The following is a 17,443-nucleotide window of genomic DNA, read 5'->3' on the forward strand; positions in this document are numbered from 1 at the left end:
TATCAAACCTTCTTTTGGTGTAAATTAATATTTATTATATTGTTTTCATTTTAATTTTAAATCAAAGGAAAAAAGTAAAATCCTAAAAATAAAAGATAACTTTGTTTACATAAAAGTAATGAAAAAAGATTTTGAGATAAAAAAACAGCAATATGAAATTGTTTTACATCGTAGCATTATTTAAAATAATATCTCCATAGGTGAAGCACTTGTAAATGATTCTACAGCTGGAAGTGTAGTGTATCATAAATAGTCTTTACTGAATAAGCCTGTTATTTGAAACATATTTTATTACATAAATTAATTACAGCAGGTAATACATGTAAATTTGAAGGCTCTGTCTAAGCATCTTAACAATTCCTTTTTTGCCTTTCTGTACATCTACCAAATAGGCAGTAATTATTATTATGCCAAATAGGCAGAGTATTTCATGTAATAATAAAACTGCAGTTGTGTTTTGCTTCCAGAGTGTGCATATTGCAGGCCTATTTCTCATTTTTAGTGTTTTGTGATTTTTACTGTATACTGATGAATTTCATTTCTTTAATCTAACATTTTCAAGACAAAGATGCCGTGATACATTTTCTTCAGGAAGATGGTATTTTACATAATCTGAGAAGGAGTGATCATGATCACGGTATGATTTTAAGGACAGGGATATGACATCAGTGGACTTTTTCAAAAAAAGACTGTAAACAATATAAACAAGAAGTGATATGTTTTAACAGGTTCTAAACTCCCTTTCTGTAAAGTTGTTTTATTTATTTATTGCTGGGCTGAGGGATTGTCAGCTGAAAAATTTTGCATGGAGTTAGAATAAATCACACACTAGAGTTGATTGGGTGAATTACTTATGTAAAATTTGTGCCTATAGTGTTGCAAACAATCAAAATTTAATTGGATATCAAGGGTTAACAGCCGAAATAGACAAAAGTTTATTCTCTCACAGGAAATACCAAGTTGGGCATGTTCTTCCATAACAATCGGTGTTGCAGAGAGACTAGAGGTTGTTTTATGGTTGCAGTAGAAAACAGGAGTGCCAAAAGTTTAATTCCAGTAATAAGGTAAAGAATACGACTAGGTACAACCAAGTTCAGATGAATGGCGTGTTTACAGGAGCATTCAAAATTGACCAGAAAATTTTAATCATAAATCTGTAAATCACATTTATAATTTCATAGACCCACAAATAGGGGCACATGCCCAGATGATTGAAAGTGCATGAAGACTTGTAAAGCACAGAAATAAGGTAGAATATGGGTCAAACAGAGGTATATAGCAAAGTTTATGTAGCAACAACTGCTATTGTGATCTTTTCAATCAAATACTTTTAGATATAGCAGCCTATTGGCCTCCATTGTAAAGGTAATCTTCATTATTTACTATATCAATGAATAATAAAATAATTACAATTACTACAAATGACATTAGGGTTTAATTAATTGCACCTTGTAATCAGTCCCTCAACAAAATGGTGACACATAACAGAGAAGATCCCAGAGTTGTCCCTTTCAATCTACACAAACAGAAAATAACGGTAACTCTACAACCACACTAGGTGAGGTTCCAGTCTAACCTAACCACAGTACACCCTGAGGAAGAAGGTTTATGGAAAGAGTGGGATAGACAATGAGAAAATGACAATTTTCCACTGATGTACCGAAAAAATAAAAACAACTCAAGCCTTTAAGGTTTCCACTCTCTTGTGGCCATAGACGGATGCCTAACCCGTCCATGGTAATTTATTTGATTGGGGTATCCTTATCCAGAACCAGAATGTAAGCAGTATGTCAAAGCAAAACGATTTCGCCTTTAAGTATTTAAATATACTGCGGTAAACAGGTTTTGTTTTTTTTTCCTCCAGATACTAGGAAACTACCAGAGACCAGGCCCAGGTTTCATTCACTAAAACTTGACTTATCGTAAAACTGTGAGGAGTGCGGCTGTAACCAACTGAATTATAGGGTGTGATTTAAAGAAACGGGAAATTTTGAAAGTTGTGTTGGTAGCCGTGGGCGATTGGTACCACTTGATAAGTGGGGCCAGCCTCTCTAACCTAACCTGCCATTTAGTTGTCATGAATCCTTGGAGTGGTGCGCAACGTGCATTTGCTATCAACGCGTTTTACAAAAACAATGACAGTGTGGAGGGAGCGCGTAGAGAACTTCGCCGTCATTTTAATCTGGGACGGCACGACCGTGTTCCATCAGCACATGCAATTAAAACATGGATATCTAATTTTGAGGAAACTGGTTCGGCAATGAAAAAGAAACCTCCAGGTTGTGAGCGAACCGTCCGTACACCACAGAATGTTCAAGCTTTACAAGATGCTGTCACACGAAGTCCACATCGATCAATCCGTCGTCTCTCAGCATCTTTACAATTGCATAGTTCAAGTGTTCGAAGAATGTTAGTGAAGGACTTGCAATACCATCCATACAAGTTGCCGATCGTCCAGGAACTGAAACCGAACGATGCAGTTGTGCGAGCACAATTCTGTAATGTAATACTTCAGAAGATAAATGATAACGAAGAGTTTGTTCACGAACTGTGGATGTCAGACGAAGCGTATTTCCACCTCAGTGGATTTGTTAACAAGCAAAATTTCAGATACTGGGCACAAGAAAATCCTACGCAGCTACACCAGCGTCCGTTGCACAACCAGAAAGTGACCGTGTGGTGTCCTGTGTCACCCTTATTTATTTATAGTTATAGGCCCTTATTTTTTTGAGGATGGCAACGGTCTTGCGATTACATTGACGTCGGCTCGTTACATAACCGTGCTTGAAACCTTTGTTGTGGAACAACAAAAGAGATTTCCACCAATTCTTAATACAGCCTGGTTTCAACAAGACGGAGCAACGTCACATACTGCACGAATATCGATGGCAGCTGTATGCCGATTGTTTGGACAACGTGTCATTTCACAAAATGGTGACATTAGATGGCCTCCCAGATCGCCTGATCTCTCAGCTTGCGATTACTTTTTGTGGGGACACCTTAAAAGCAAAGTGTTCCACAGTAGACCTGCTACAACGTAAGAACTGAAGGCAAAGATCCGAGAGCAATTGCGGAAATTCCAGTTGAGATGTTACGTCAAACCATGAACAATTTAACGAAGAGACTTCGTGAGTGTTTACGTAGAAGAGGAGGTCACCTGGAAGATGTCATCTTTAAAAAATAAACTAAAATGTATGTATCCTAAAATGGCAACATTTGTACAATTACATGAAATAAAATTCATTTTCAAAAAAAAATTTTCATTGTTATTTAATTTTTTAAATTTCCCGTTTCTTTGAGTCACTCTGTACAACCGATCAGCCAGATCCCCACTGAAAGGTGGTGGTGTAACACAGTTTTGTTTCCTAGTACGTTACCTTGGTGCTGACTGTTTCTTAATAAATTGATTAATGGGTGATATAATTGATTATCCTGATTATTTTTTTAAATATCGACAGATACCTGTTAAATTGGACACCATTCAAACCTTTAAACGAGAGAAGTCTTTCTAAAAGGAAACGAAAACTCAAAGATTATATTTAATAATCTAATAACAGATTATGAATGGAGCAAAAGAAAGTAATATAATTTTCCAAATAAAATGATGGAATCTGAACAACAGTCGGTAACATTCAAATTTGAGGAAATTACTTGTTTTTGAGTAATTTTTTGGAGTTATATTTTTATAACAAAAAAAAAAAATGATACATGATTTAACTACTAAGTTACTAAGATATCCAAAAAGAAATATATTTTAAATCATGAAGTTGTTTTATAGGCGTATGCGTAATGCAAACCAGACAGTTGGTAGTACGGAGTGTGGTTGTTACGTAAAATCGTAGGTTGACAAATGAATGAATGATTAAATTAGAGTCAAGATATATGATTCATTCATTCGCGTGTTTTTTTTTTTATATGATGAATTGTGCGTATTGTGTTTTTCTTTAAATATGTAAAAGTAATTTCATCATGATTTTTTACAAACAATTACGTAGCTGTGCTTTTCATTTTAGTTTGTCAACTACTTGAATAATGTGTATGTTTATGTAAATAGTGTTTGTGAAAAATATTTATTAAATTTTCCACTATGACTTGAATTTAAAATCTTACTAGCCATATAAAACTTAAATAGCCTGTGAAGTGCAGTTATATGGCATTCTGGCTTATATTTGCTCAATAACCTAATTTGTGATAATGGAGTACAAAGTTTAAGTTCTTCTGTTTTTCAAAATGAATCGAGAATTTTTCCCCAGGTGTTCATCAGTCAATTATACGGTGAGAAATACGTTTTATTATGTTTTCATTAACTTAAAATACGTAGTATTTATGAGTTATTTCGTAGCATATCTGCTTGTTAGTTTTGACGAAAACATAACCTGACTTGTCCTGTGATTAAGGACGTAGCCATTCTTGAAATATTTTCCATATGTAAGAAGAGTATACACATTTGTACCAGTTTTATAGTATTTGTATGTTATTTGAATTTTAAATTAATTTGCCTTTCAAAGTTATTTAATTATAAATCTATATTAAACAATTTGTTAAGTGTCAGATTAACTTATTAAAGTAAATCCTTCCGCCTCTAAAATTTAATTCAGGTTGATATTGCAGTTATTGAATGTATATTAAGGGCTGTAATATAGAAATGAAATAAAACGAAGTTCTTTACAAAACCCATACTTTAGAGGTTATTATTTATTTACAAACAGTAAACCATGTAGCTATTGTTTAAAAGCCATATTCTATTTAAATCTTCAGGTGATTTGCTTGGTTTTAGGCCTATTGGGATTGTTTAAAACCATTACAAGATTATAAAGTGATTATAAAGCTCTTTCTTTAGAATATCTTATAATGACTCTTCTCACTGATAGGGGGCTAGTAATTAGGATTTTTACTGCTAACTAATTAGGCTTTATTATTTTATAAACATTCCTTAAGAATGTGGCATGTTGCCTGGCCTTCTAATTTTAGTATGTGCCTACTTTCTGAATAAATTAGCATATGCAGTACATATTTTTAGTGTAACTTAGTTCCATACTATCTTCTCATTAACACAGTTAAATTTTAATCTAATTAAAATATAGTATGAACCGGATTTTAATTGTCCATATTATTAATCAGTTGCCCAATTGGTAATCAGTTTTGAAGGTTTTGGTGACCTGTTCAGATGCTAATCCATCGTCTGGAGAAAAGTTAAGAGTTTTGTGAGAGACAAATAAACTATAAACTAACCTTAATAGTTGTCAGTATTGGAAGACTGATTGTACTCTTCATAAGGTGGTTATCTGTTGTGACTAATAGCATGAAACATGTGGTGTAGTTTGTCTTAAGTGAGAGAGACATTTACATTTTTGCTTAAACATAAATTCAGCCAAGTGTCGTATGAGATGGTGTTAAAGTATTGCCATACCTTGTTAATTTATGTCTGCCTCACCACACAAAAGTCTAGCCTTAACCTTAACCTCTCTTCATGGCATGGAATTTGACCTTGCACAAATTTCCTGCTGTAAAACTTGCTTTCTGACATTTAGATCATGTGTTTTCCTGATCCTAAGTATATATAATGTACCATGGTACATTAAAATATAAATAAAATTGAAGTTGATCAAGTAATTGCTCAGAATTACTAAATGATAATATCCTACTTGTACTAAAACCAAACAACAGACCTCTGTCATTTTGTGGAGGTTAATATGTCTACTAGAGTCCTCTTAGTGTTTATTGTCTTCACATAACTGCGTTATTCTATATATTATTTTTATGGATTATAACAACTTCTCTTTATTTTTTAATCTCTCGTCACATCTTCCAGCAATCAAGTTTTGCATATACCTCTTTTTCTTGATACCTTCATTTCTGTATCCAAGATTTTTTCCTTTTGTTGATATGCTGGAATTCTTTGTAAATGGCCCAGCTAGCCAATTTCCTGGATTTCATGAATCTTACAGTATTTCTTTTTTTGCAGTATAGTTTCTATTTCTTCATTTTATATTAACCTCGAGTTCCATCCTCATTGATAGGATCACATCCCTTATTACTTTCTTTTCAAAGACTAGGAGTGATTTTATGTCTACTGTATTCAGGGCAAATGTCTTGTTACCATAAGTTACGATTTTATTAATGTTTTGTACAGCTTCACAGTAATATTACAGGAAACTGTTTTAGATTTTAAACTCTTAATATTTGCAAATTATTCATTGTTACCCAGCATTATTTGTTTTTTTTAATTTTTTGGGGGGACACTATTGTCCTGGGTGAGCTCTGTACCAAATATGTAGAATAATCTACCCACTCAAATGTATGACCATTGATCCATACTTCACCATTCCATCAATCCATACCTGTTTGTGTCATCCTTATATACTTGGTCTTCCCCTCATTCACCTCCAGATCCATGTCTCTTCCTCATCCTCCAATAACTGGAAAGTTTCTTGCAATTCTTTCATATTCCTGGTTACCAAAGCTGTCATCTGTATATGCATTCGCCTGTACCATTCTATAGGTAATATTTTCTCTGGTGTCAAGGTTCTCCATTACCTTATATAGAACCAAGTTAAAAAGCAGAACCTTACCTAACCCTGCAACACATTATACTTCATATTCATCTTACCTCTGATTAATACGATTTCAAGATTGCTTGAGAGTGTCGGTTTTGTAAGTCTGATGAGTTTTCAGGTCAGACTTACCTAGGCTAAAGCATTCAGGACTTTTATCCTCTTTACTTTATCAAAGACCTGCTGAAAGTCAGTAAACAGCATATGCAAATCAATACCATACTTATAACACTTTTCCTGTCTCAGAGCAAAGATCTGATCAGTATTAGTGTCTATACCTGTTCTAAAACCGCATTGATAATCTCCAATAATTTCTTCTGCATATGAATTTATTCTGTTCATCAGGATGCTAGAGAATATTTTATAAGTGATATGAAGAAGATTAATTCTCCTGTAATTGTTACAGTCTTTCTTATCACTTTTATTTTTTGTAAATTGGATATATGAGCCCTTTCCTCCAATCCCTTAGTATTACTTCTTTTTTCCAGATTAAACAAATTAATTAATATAACCAACTCCAGGTTTCCATCTTTACACTTCCACATCTCCTGTTATGAGTTTCTCTCCTGACGTCCTGTCATTTCTCTATCTTCTGACTACATTCTTAACCTCAGCAAAAGAAGGTCTTTCAATTTTCACCGCTGCGGTATGGTATGTTGATTTCCACTCTTTCATCCACTGTGAGACTCCATTAGTGTATAAATCCTCAACTTAAAGATACTGGAAAGTATCTTTCCTTCCTCATATACTGTGTTTCCCTCTTTATCTTTACACACTGTACTTTTAGCTTGAAAATCTGTATTCGTCAGTTCGATAGAACTTTTTGAGCTCATCTGCCCTCTTAAGCTCTCCAGTGCCCTCCAGTTTCCTTTTCATATATTCCCTCTTTTCCTTATTAATTTGTTCACCTTTCTTATATTTCTCTTTGTAGCATCACTGCCCAATCAGTGATGCAAAATACTTTTGCACAATCAACTCTTTACATTTCACATCTAATGACTGCATATTTATTTCAGTTCTCTTCTCTCCAACTGTTTTCTTAGCCATTCCTGCATTTTTCATTATATATACCACATTTTACCTACATTATATTCCTTCCCTCTCCACTTCATTTTTTCTCATTACTTAATTATTCAAAATGTATCATTTCGTTATTCGATAACAAAATTAGAAACAGCATTTATTTATTTGAAATTAGAGAAGATAGGTGATTTATTTAAAATTAATGAAAGAATGCTTCATAATTTTAATTAAACAATATTTATTTCAGAAATATAAATTGAAGTAGTTTTATTAAATATTTTTTTCTAAAATTAATCACAAAAATTTTACTTTATGTGGTTGGCAACAGCTTCATTATTGTGTAAATTAATTTCATCATTTTCTCTCATTTTAAATGGGTAAGGAACAAATGTAATTTCTGTGAAGTCTCAGTCCTCGAATTTATTAATTAGTTTATCTGGTTTTCTAATTAATATTTCTGGTGTTTAATTATTGTTTCATTAATCAAATAATTAATTTATTTGGTTTTCTAATTCATGTTTCTTTGCATTTTTTAAAATTTTCATTAAGGTAATGGAACTCTATGTATATGAAAGCAGCATAACCCTTATAATGATGTGTACATATGGTGATCGAGTAAGATCGTATGACTAAGTAAGCATCCAGATTGTGTTCTGATTACAAAATCAACAGTGTATAAAGATTTGAGTAATGTGGAATTTTAAAAAATCATTGCAAATCTGGTTGACCTAAATTTATTTGAAGTGAAGATGTAAAACCAGATTTCATATTAAAGATAACAGAGAATCCTCACATTTCAATTCAAGTTATTAGTAAGCACCTTGATATAAACAAATCTTTTATCCATGAAGTCTTGATTGAAAACCATTTAAAGCCGTACAAAATTCAGCTGCATGAAGAATTATTGGAGGATGATTTTGACTGGCATGTTGAATTTTGTGAAATTATGATGAACAGGATTATCGAGAACCCAAACTTCGTAACAAATGTTGTCTTTTCTGATGAGGTTACTTTTATGCTGAATGGAAATGTCAATAGACATAATTGCCGTTATTGGAGTGATGAGAATCCGTACTGTTATAAGAAGCACACATCCAGCATCCAGAAAAGATTAATGTTTGGGCTGTCATTGCATTGGATACATTAATTGGGCCACTTATAATTGGAAGAAATGTGATTGGTGAGTTGTATGAAGATATGCTTTGAAATCAAATTATTCCAGCTATTGAAAATTAATTTGGACAAAATTTTAACAATTCATGGTTTCAGCAAGATGGAGTTCCTGCTAACTATTCTCTTCACGTTTGCACTTTCTTGAATGATATTTCCGAGTAAGATGGATTGGTAGGAGAGGACAAATTAATTGACCTACATAGTCACCAGATTTAAGTCCATCTTGCTACTGGGCATGCTTAAAAGACAAAGTTTATAAAACTAATCTGGAGAATATGGAAGAGCTAAGATGAAGAATTCTAATTGAAGCTGCTGAAATCTCAAGTGAATCAATCCAGAATGCTGTGCACACAGGATTTTGTCAGCAAGTAGGAGCAGGCCACTTTGACATTTGTTATGATTTTAGTATACATTGGGTATGTTTTTATTACATTACTCATTTTCTTGAAAAAATACTTTTTTAAATAATTAGAAATAGGTTTTTTAATAATTTCTTAATTAAATAATAAATAAATGCAATGAATCAGCTGTTTCTAATTTTGTTATTAAATAATGTAATGATAAATTTATAATAATTAAGTTAAGAGAAGAGATTTTGGAAAATGGTTTGCAGAATTGTTTCCAGCATGAAATTGTAATGATACTTGTTCTGTAATTATCTCCTTTTCTACAAAAATATTTATCTTGAATCAAGGTTGGAGATGGCTGTTTTACCCCAATATTGACACTTTAATGGTCAATATCTAAAATACAGATGAAACTATGGATGTGCAGTTTTCACTTAAGTTTTTTCCATTCAAATCTACATTGAAATCATGTGTATAACCATCATGATTTAAAAAAATGCACATGCAGTGGCAGATCCAAGATGGCCGACAATAATTTCAAACAGAACTCAGAGTAGTTTCTTTGATACAGTAATCAATTACATTTATTTTGGTAACATAGTCACACCCAGTTTTCTATAATTAAGCCGGTATATAAGATTTTCCGGGTGTCTTGTATGTATGTGTATGGTACATATACAGGGGATCAACTGAAGATAGCCGGCCACCAATGGTGTGCCGGAGATTATAAGTTTTATGAGAAACTTTAATTGGGGAACCTTTCCTAGATTTTTCCCTACATTAAAAATTACAGTATTACCATTTTTGAAATCTTCGCCCTTTTTTCAGTGTGGTGGCCAACTTCATTATTTTAAACAGAACCTCATGTGTTTATTTAATTTTTGGGTAGAAAATAGAATATAAGTAATTTTTAGGATTTTTTCAATAAACCAAGCCATTATGGAGCTTTGGGTTAATTTGTAACTTAAAAAAAAAAACTACATATAATTTTAATTCTAAATGTTTATCAGTTGCTTTTTGCATTGTTGAACAGTTTTGTACAATATCCATCACAACATGGTAAATGCTGTTAATGAAGTTTTCAGGAGAATGACTGTCTGCATTTTTACTAATGGTAGCATATCAATTTTGAAAATCTGTTATAAATGACACAGTGGTGACTACCGACTACCTTGAGTTGATCACCTGTATAGAAGGCTTATCAACAGCCCTTATATTAGGTCAAACTTATTCTACAAGGAATTTTGTAGTTAATACTAATTAATTTTTGATGATAAACTGGTAGACCATTCTATTCTAAATTCACTCATAAATATAATTTTGTTGTCAACTTTTCATGGCCTCTGTATGAAGAATGATAAACAAAACTTGTTTTTAATTAGACCAATTGTTTATTTTTAATATAAATTAAAACAAACTTGTAATACATTAATTTTGTAAAAATATGGCTTCTAAACTATTTCATTGAAATAAAATAAATCTAATTTTTAACTTGAACATTAGAAATATATTATTTTTCAATAGAAAGGAGTACATTAATTTGTTGCTTTATGAGTTATTTTGTGATTGTAAAACTTGTAAAATGTTTAGAATCTAATAGACAAAAGTCAGAAAATAACAATGTACACTAACTAGCAAATTCAGAACAAAGTAAAGATTATTTTTGTCTAGTTTATTATTTGCATTTCAGTGGGCTTAGCACAGAAATGCATTTACTGGTGGCCTTGGTACTGCTGCTATGCTACATTATATACAGCCCTGATAAAGTAAATAGGAAACCGTTTCACTCATTTAGTTCAGCCTGACTTGATTTCAGAAGTACTTGTGCTGACTGATGATAGTTCACATGCCGCTATTATAATTATGGTTCTTAACATATATATATAAGATACCTATTATAGGAGAAATCAAATTTTGAACATGAACAGCAGAAATATCTGTCTTAACAGAACAAATATCTTAAATTTGTTTCTGAAAAAAAAAAATGGAAGAAAAAATTAAACTAGATGCTTCCCATTCTATTAAAACTACATGCAAAGCATTCAGCAGTTATGTGAGAAGTTTTTTTTTGGTTTAACATTGTCTGCCAGAAATACTGCTTACATTTAATTAGAGGTTTATTGATAAATTTAAGAGTATTCTGTTTTATTGTGTACAGCTTATTTCTAGTCTGTTATATCTTTCCATCATGCTAAGCAACATATAACTTAGTCTTTTCATGGGTGGTCATTTTTTCAAACATTTACATTTTTTTTGGACTTAAAAAAAGAAAATCATTTCTATAACCTTGGGTTACTTCTTAATCAGTATGATGAAAAATCCAGACACAAATAACTGACTGAATACTATAACTTTTCTTTGTTTTATCATGAAAAGCGTATTTTATTTCTAATTTTCTTATTATCGAATAACAGATTATGCTTAATAAAATTACCAAAAAGTCTCTTTATTGACTGAGAAAAAATAAATTACTCAATGCATATGTGAAATTATCAGTGCATATTCATTAGAATTGAAGTAAGTTCCAGTAAGCTTTGGTTCCTTAACACTCCTTCACTTGGTGGTAATGATCGTATAAGTTGATGAAAAAGTAATCGTAGGTACAGTCTAGTGCCATAAGATTATTGCAGATATCAAGTTAACTTCACAGTTTTACTTTTTATGTAAAAACCCTTGCTAAAACAGAATTTACCTTTTAATCCATTACAGTTGTGTAAGTAGTATATATACATTTCCCTGACTCTAATCTTACTGATTTTGATGATTTTTTTTTTGCATCTGTCAGTATATTATTCATCTACATTCACTCAAATTCTTTGTTTATGCTTGTTGTACTAGCAATGAAATTTTCTCATTTTATTCTTGATTCTCCTGTCCAGGTACTCTGTAACCTAAATAACAAATTCTGTAATTTAAAAAGCAAATGGAATAAATGTCACATGTTATTTATTAATCATATTTCCTGTTAACATATTTTGTTCTAACGTTTTCTACGTTGTTCAAAGAGAACTAATAGTATAAGCAAATTATTTTATAGTGAAACCTCTGGTAATGTACGTTTAAGAAACACAAATATAATTCTTGTCTGAGTATTTTTTATCTTTCATTTGCATAGTTTATTGTATATCAAAATAAAAACATTGTTAATGTATACAAAGTTCATAGCTCATGTTTTACACGCTTATAATTTGAATATGGATTCAAATAATAAATAGTAATGAGCATTCAACAATTTATTTTAACTGCAAAGTGATTGTTGTTTAACAGTTGAGTAGTATTAGAATTGTTAAATTACTTTTTTAAATTTAGTTTTAATTAAGTTATTTTACAGGATATTTTTGCCTGTTTAAAAAAATTAAGAATTTTATTTTAGATGATATAGTTTTTGTGTGGAACATAGTTTAGTTGTGTTAGTTTTTGGGTGAAAGGAATCAAAATTATTGACAAGAACATTGAAAATATAAACGATAAGTGGCCGATAAAATTATTGAAATGTTGAGAAATTTGACCCTGTAACTAATCTTTTGTTGCCATACTGTGTGTATGATTTTTTTGTATCAACTGATAATGGTTGTTACCATAAAGTGAAGGGGTGTTAATGAACCAAAGCTTGCTAGACCGCTGGAATTGAACGTATGCATCAATCAATTTATCTTTTCCCAGGAAAAACAAAAACATTTTGGTAATTATAAGTGTAGTATTATTCGGTATTAAGGAAATTAAAAGTGAAATTAAAACAAATGAAGCATCCTCATTATAAAAGGAAAGAGGTTGTAATAGTCAGCTAGTGGTTTGTGTATCAGGAGTTTTCATAAGTTGCTTAAAGTGATCTAGGGTCACAGAAATAATTTTTTTTCCAGAAATTGGATGTTTTGGGAAAAATGACTATCTCTCAGACTTGGATTCATTTTAAGCTCTGTCTTACCACACAAGAGCTAGCCATCTGTACACTACTGCTTTATGAGTGTTCAAACAAATATATTAATAAAAGTCATTTAATGTTAAAAAAAGAAAAAAAACAGATAATTTTTTTTTGTTTTTGATGAATACCACTGAAGCTTGTACTTAGGAATACTGGATTGGAAATTTTGTAATGTACGAAAAATGCCATTCCTGACCAAAATTCAAATCTAGGACCTTCGGAATAAAGGCCAAGTTGCTACCACTCTGTCATGGAAATTGGCTGTTTATCAACAAACCTCTGATTAAATGCTAGCTGGTTATACAAGTTCTTACCTAATCACAAAGGAAGCTCCTTAGAACTTTTCTTTAATTTTAACTTCAGCAGACTGTGGAAACTGGTTTATTAAATCTCACATTTACTAAAATCTTTTGATAATTTTACATCTTTTTCTTATGCTTAGTGAGACTGATAGGAAGTTTAAGTATTGTTTACCATCTTTCCTGAGACTTTGTTTTTATAATGTTTTTTTTTTTAAAGGTAAGAAGTATGATTTCAGTTGGGTCAAATAGAATCTTAGTGAGAGTAATGACTGCTTTTGAAAATCTGATTTTATAAGTTTTGATTAACTTTTGTAATCCCTTTATATACTCACACTATGCCCTCCTATGAGATTATTTTAGTGACATTTTAATTTACTTCTACAAGGTATTACTTCTTGTTGAAAAATTATTGTAATTTTTATGTAATTAATAACATATTTAACTTCTTTGTTATCATTTCTTATATAGATTCTTGAAATTACTAATGAAATTAAAAGAAGGCTGGGTTTTTATTTAAGAAGATAAGTATTTAAAAATATTTAGTACTTTAAAGTATTTAAATATTTATTTTAAAATAGATCAAATCTATTTCTTTTGTAAATTAAACTAGAGGTGCTGAAGAGTTTTTTGGATAAATTGTTAATGTAGTATATTTAAATATCTTAAGACAATTCACTTAATGGCGGATGCAATGTTGTATTGTATTTAAAAATATTGAGAAGTATGGCCTCCACTTCTCTGTACTGATGGCAGCCTTGTATATATGGTGCGATATTCAAAGTTTATATTTTCCCATTGAGTAATGAATGTAGCCCATCAGCTACGTAGCTTTTCTCTGTCATGAAGATATTTATTATTATTATTGCCGTTATTCAATAGGAGAAAGAATAACTTTTTTTTCTTTAAATTAATTTACTAATTTTTGAAAAACTTTTTCGTTTACTATTCTAAATAATTTATTAGCGTAGATTGTGTATAAATTAATATTGATTATGCTGCTTGTTATTAGCAGTGTAACGGTTTTTCTTTTTAGTACAGTCAATTTGTATTTTTATTTGAAAATCCTAACCTACCGATTGACGTTTTTTCCATATGTTAGGGGTGATGAGGGAAGCTTAACTCCAGATTTTTAACATCCCCCTCCCATAGATTTTTGAAAAACTCAAAAAGTTTTTGAAATGTGTTTTTCTCTGAATCTATGCATTTTAGAGAAAAGTTTTCCAAACAAAAAATGTAGAGGACATTCTCCTCTACAATTAATGTCTTTGAAGTTATGCCGTATAATTTGAAATTGGAATACTAGGTGGCGCTGAAGTTGGAAAAAATGTTTTTTTCGGTTTTTTCACCGGAAAAATTGTTTTTCGTCTGTATTGCATTTGGAAAAGTTGTTAATTTTAAAAAGAACAGACAACTTTTATTTAAACAATTTTCTTGTACGATTTACCGTTTTGGAGCTGTAGCTTGTGAAAGTGTGTGTGAAAATGTTGTGAATTGGGCACGTGTTCGAAACCGGTCTACTCGTTTACAACGTTTTTTACAATTTCAGCGCCACCTAGTATTTCAATTTCAAATTATACGGCATAACTTCAAAGACATTAATTGTAGAGGAGAATGTCCTCTACATTTTTTGTTTGAAAAACTTTTCTCTAAAATGCATAGATTTAGAGAAAAACGCATTTCAAAAACTTTTTGAATTTTTCGAGTTTTTCAAAAATCTATGGGAGGGGATGTTGAAAATCTGGAGTTAAGCTTCCCTCATCACCCCTAACGCATGGACAAAAGATCAATCGGTAGGTAAGGATTTTCAAATACAGCCTATTTTGATGACAAATTGCCTGTACTATTTTCCTTATAATGAATTTTATCCAGTGATAATGTTTCAGTTTGTATTGTTTTTATTTCTGTTTATTTTTTATTATTATTCTGATTTTTTGTCTGTTTTATATTTTTTGCTTTTATTTTTTTCTGTCATTTTTTATGTCTTCACTTGTAGTACTTCTTTCTTTCCTGTTTAGCCTCCGGTAACTACCGTTCAGATAATACTTCAGAGGATGAATGAGGATGATATGTATATAAATGAAGTGTAATCTTGTACATTCACAGTTCGACCATTCTTGAGATGTGTGGTTAATTGAAACCCAACCACCAAAGAACACTGGTATCCACGATCAAGTATTCAAATCCGTGTAAAAATAGCTGGCTTTAACTAGTATTTGAACGCTGGAACTCTCGACTTCCAAATCAGCTGATTTGGGAAGACGCGTTCACCACTAGACCAACTCGGTGGGTCTCACTTGTAGTACTAGTTGGCGGCTTCTTTATCACCTCGTAACTTCTATTCATAATTATAATATTTTTTTTTAATCCTAATTACCATCATTGTTAAGTAAACATTATAGATCTGCTTTATAGATAATTGATAATGTTTTTTTAACATTAGGTCATTTGTTTTAATAAAACTAATGACCTAACTAACTTTAATAAACTAACTTTATGTATAGATTGTTAAAATAGTAGGAGTTATTTTAATTACTTTGATAAGCAAAACCCTGTAATAAAGTTAAATTTATTATTTTAAGTATTACTTTTCTTCATATATAAAATTATTTAAAACAAATTAATGAGACTGTAGTAATAGGACATGCATCTTGATAAAATTTAGTCTGTGACTAATACGTAGTTTATTTTATACTCATTGAGGCACTTTGATATAATATATTTATATATCTTATATAAAAGAGAATGTCCTGACTGATTCACTGACTCAAAATCAACGTACAACCAAAACTATTATAGGTAGAGTCTTGAAATATTCAGAGTACCTTCGTATCTTTAAGTAGGCGTGCACTAAGAAAGGATTTTGCGACATTTTGATTTTAAGGGGTTCAAATCGATAAAAAACTAAATTTCGTGTTTTTTTTTTAATAACAGCGCTATCTGTTGGACGTAAAAGCAAAATACGCTATACTAAATATTTTACGATTCCATTGCAGTGTTTCCCATGTGTGTGTCCGCTATAGACTAAAAAACTACTGGATCAATTTACGCGCGGGGAAGAAGGGAGAAATGGAAAAATTAAAAAGGGAAGAGGGTAAAAAGGGAGGAAGGGGAAAACTGGGAATAGGAAATGGAAAGGGAAAAGAGAAAAAAAGAAGAAGGTGGAAAGGGAAATTGGGAAGATGAAAGGGAAAGGGGAGTAAGGAAAAGAGAAAAATGGAGAAAACGGGAAGGGAGAGCGAAGCGAGCCATGACCCTCTGAACGTGACGGGAAGCGCAAGTAACCATGGAGCACGGGCGAAGCTAGGATGGGGATGCTAGATATGGAATTTTTTCTTTATCTTTATTAGATTGAACTATTTTAATTCATTCATAAAATGGATCGGTCTAACAAATATTGTTAAGTTTTCTTATCTTCCTTTTTTTGTTTTCCTTTATTTAAGTTTTGGGCAACAATTCATTATTTATCGTATATTTCTTCTGTATTTTTCATAAAAATTTTTATTTATCGTTTTATCAGGATTTAATGAAAATCTGAATATAATATTGTTGATTAAATTTTTATTCATAAAAAAATTAGTTTAGTATTAAAAAAGCATTGCCTATTAAACATCTATATTGTGGGCGAAGTCGCGACGGGGTATGCCAGTATATATATATATATATATATATATATATATATATATATAGTATTCATACATTTTATAAAATGTTCCCACTATACTTGCTATAATACATCATTTATGATATTTTGATCCGAAACTTTTTAGAAATTTGCGCTGTTAGCTTTAAGCCTTTTCTCCAGGGCTCAATCATTAAGATAATACTACATGGATGAACTTTTATTTCCTGATTGAAATTTTAGCTGTTTCTTAACTTTATCTCATTTAAGTAAATAATAACATATTGGTGATATTTTTTATTACTTAAAAATTCTGAGAGAAAAGTTATCGCAATATAATTTGTAACAACTTTTGTAAGAAATATTTTTATAGATTCGAATGTGTTCTGATCTCTTTAATTTTAAAAGAAAAAAGAAAATAAATTTATTTTTTATAATTTTATTTTGTAGAATATCTAAAAAATAATTTAGGGATAAAAATTGAAAAAATAGAATTTTTCAGT

The 17,443-nt window shown here is 31.0% G+C and overlaps 1 protein-coding gene across 1 annotated transcript in view; it reads left to right on the top strand.

The window, feature by feature from the left end:
- The first annotated feature begins 3,837 nt into the window (after positions 1-3,837).
- The window catches only part of jvl (javelin-like), a 450,812-nt gene continuing 437,206 nt past the window's right edge, over positions 3,838-17,443 (top strand). The window contains exon 1 of the mRNA XM_075360968.1: positions 3,838-4,275. Within this exon, the coding sequence (XP_075217083.1) occupies positions 4,231-4,275 (45 nt within the window). The 5' untranslated portion in view covers positions 3,838-4,230. The remainder of the gene's footprint in view (positions 4,276-17,443) is intronic.

Source organism: Lycorma delicatula, chromosome 3 (assembly GCF_047948215.1).
Source record: "Lycorma delicatula isolate Av1 chromosome 3, ASM4794821v1, whole genome shotgun sequence".
In the NCBI taxonomy this organism is placed as follows: domain Eukaryota; kingdom Metazoa; phylum Arthropoda; class Insecta; order Hemiptera; family Fulgoridae; genus Lycorma; species Lycorma delicatula.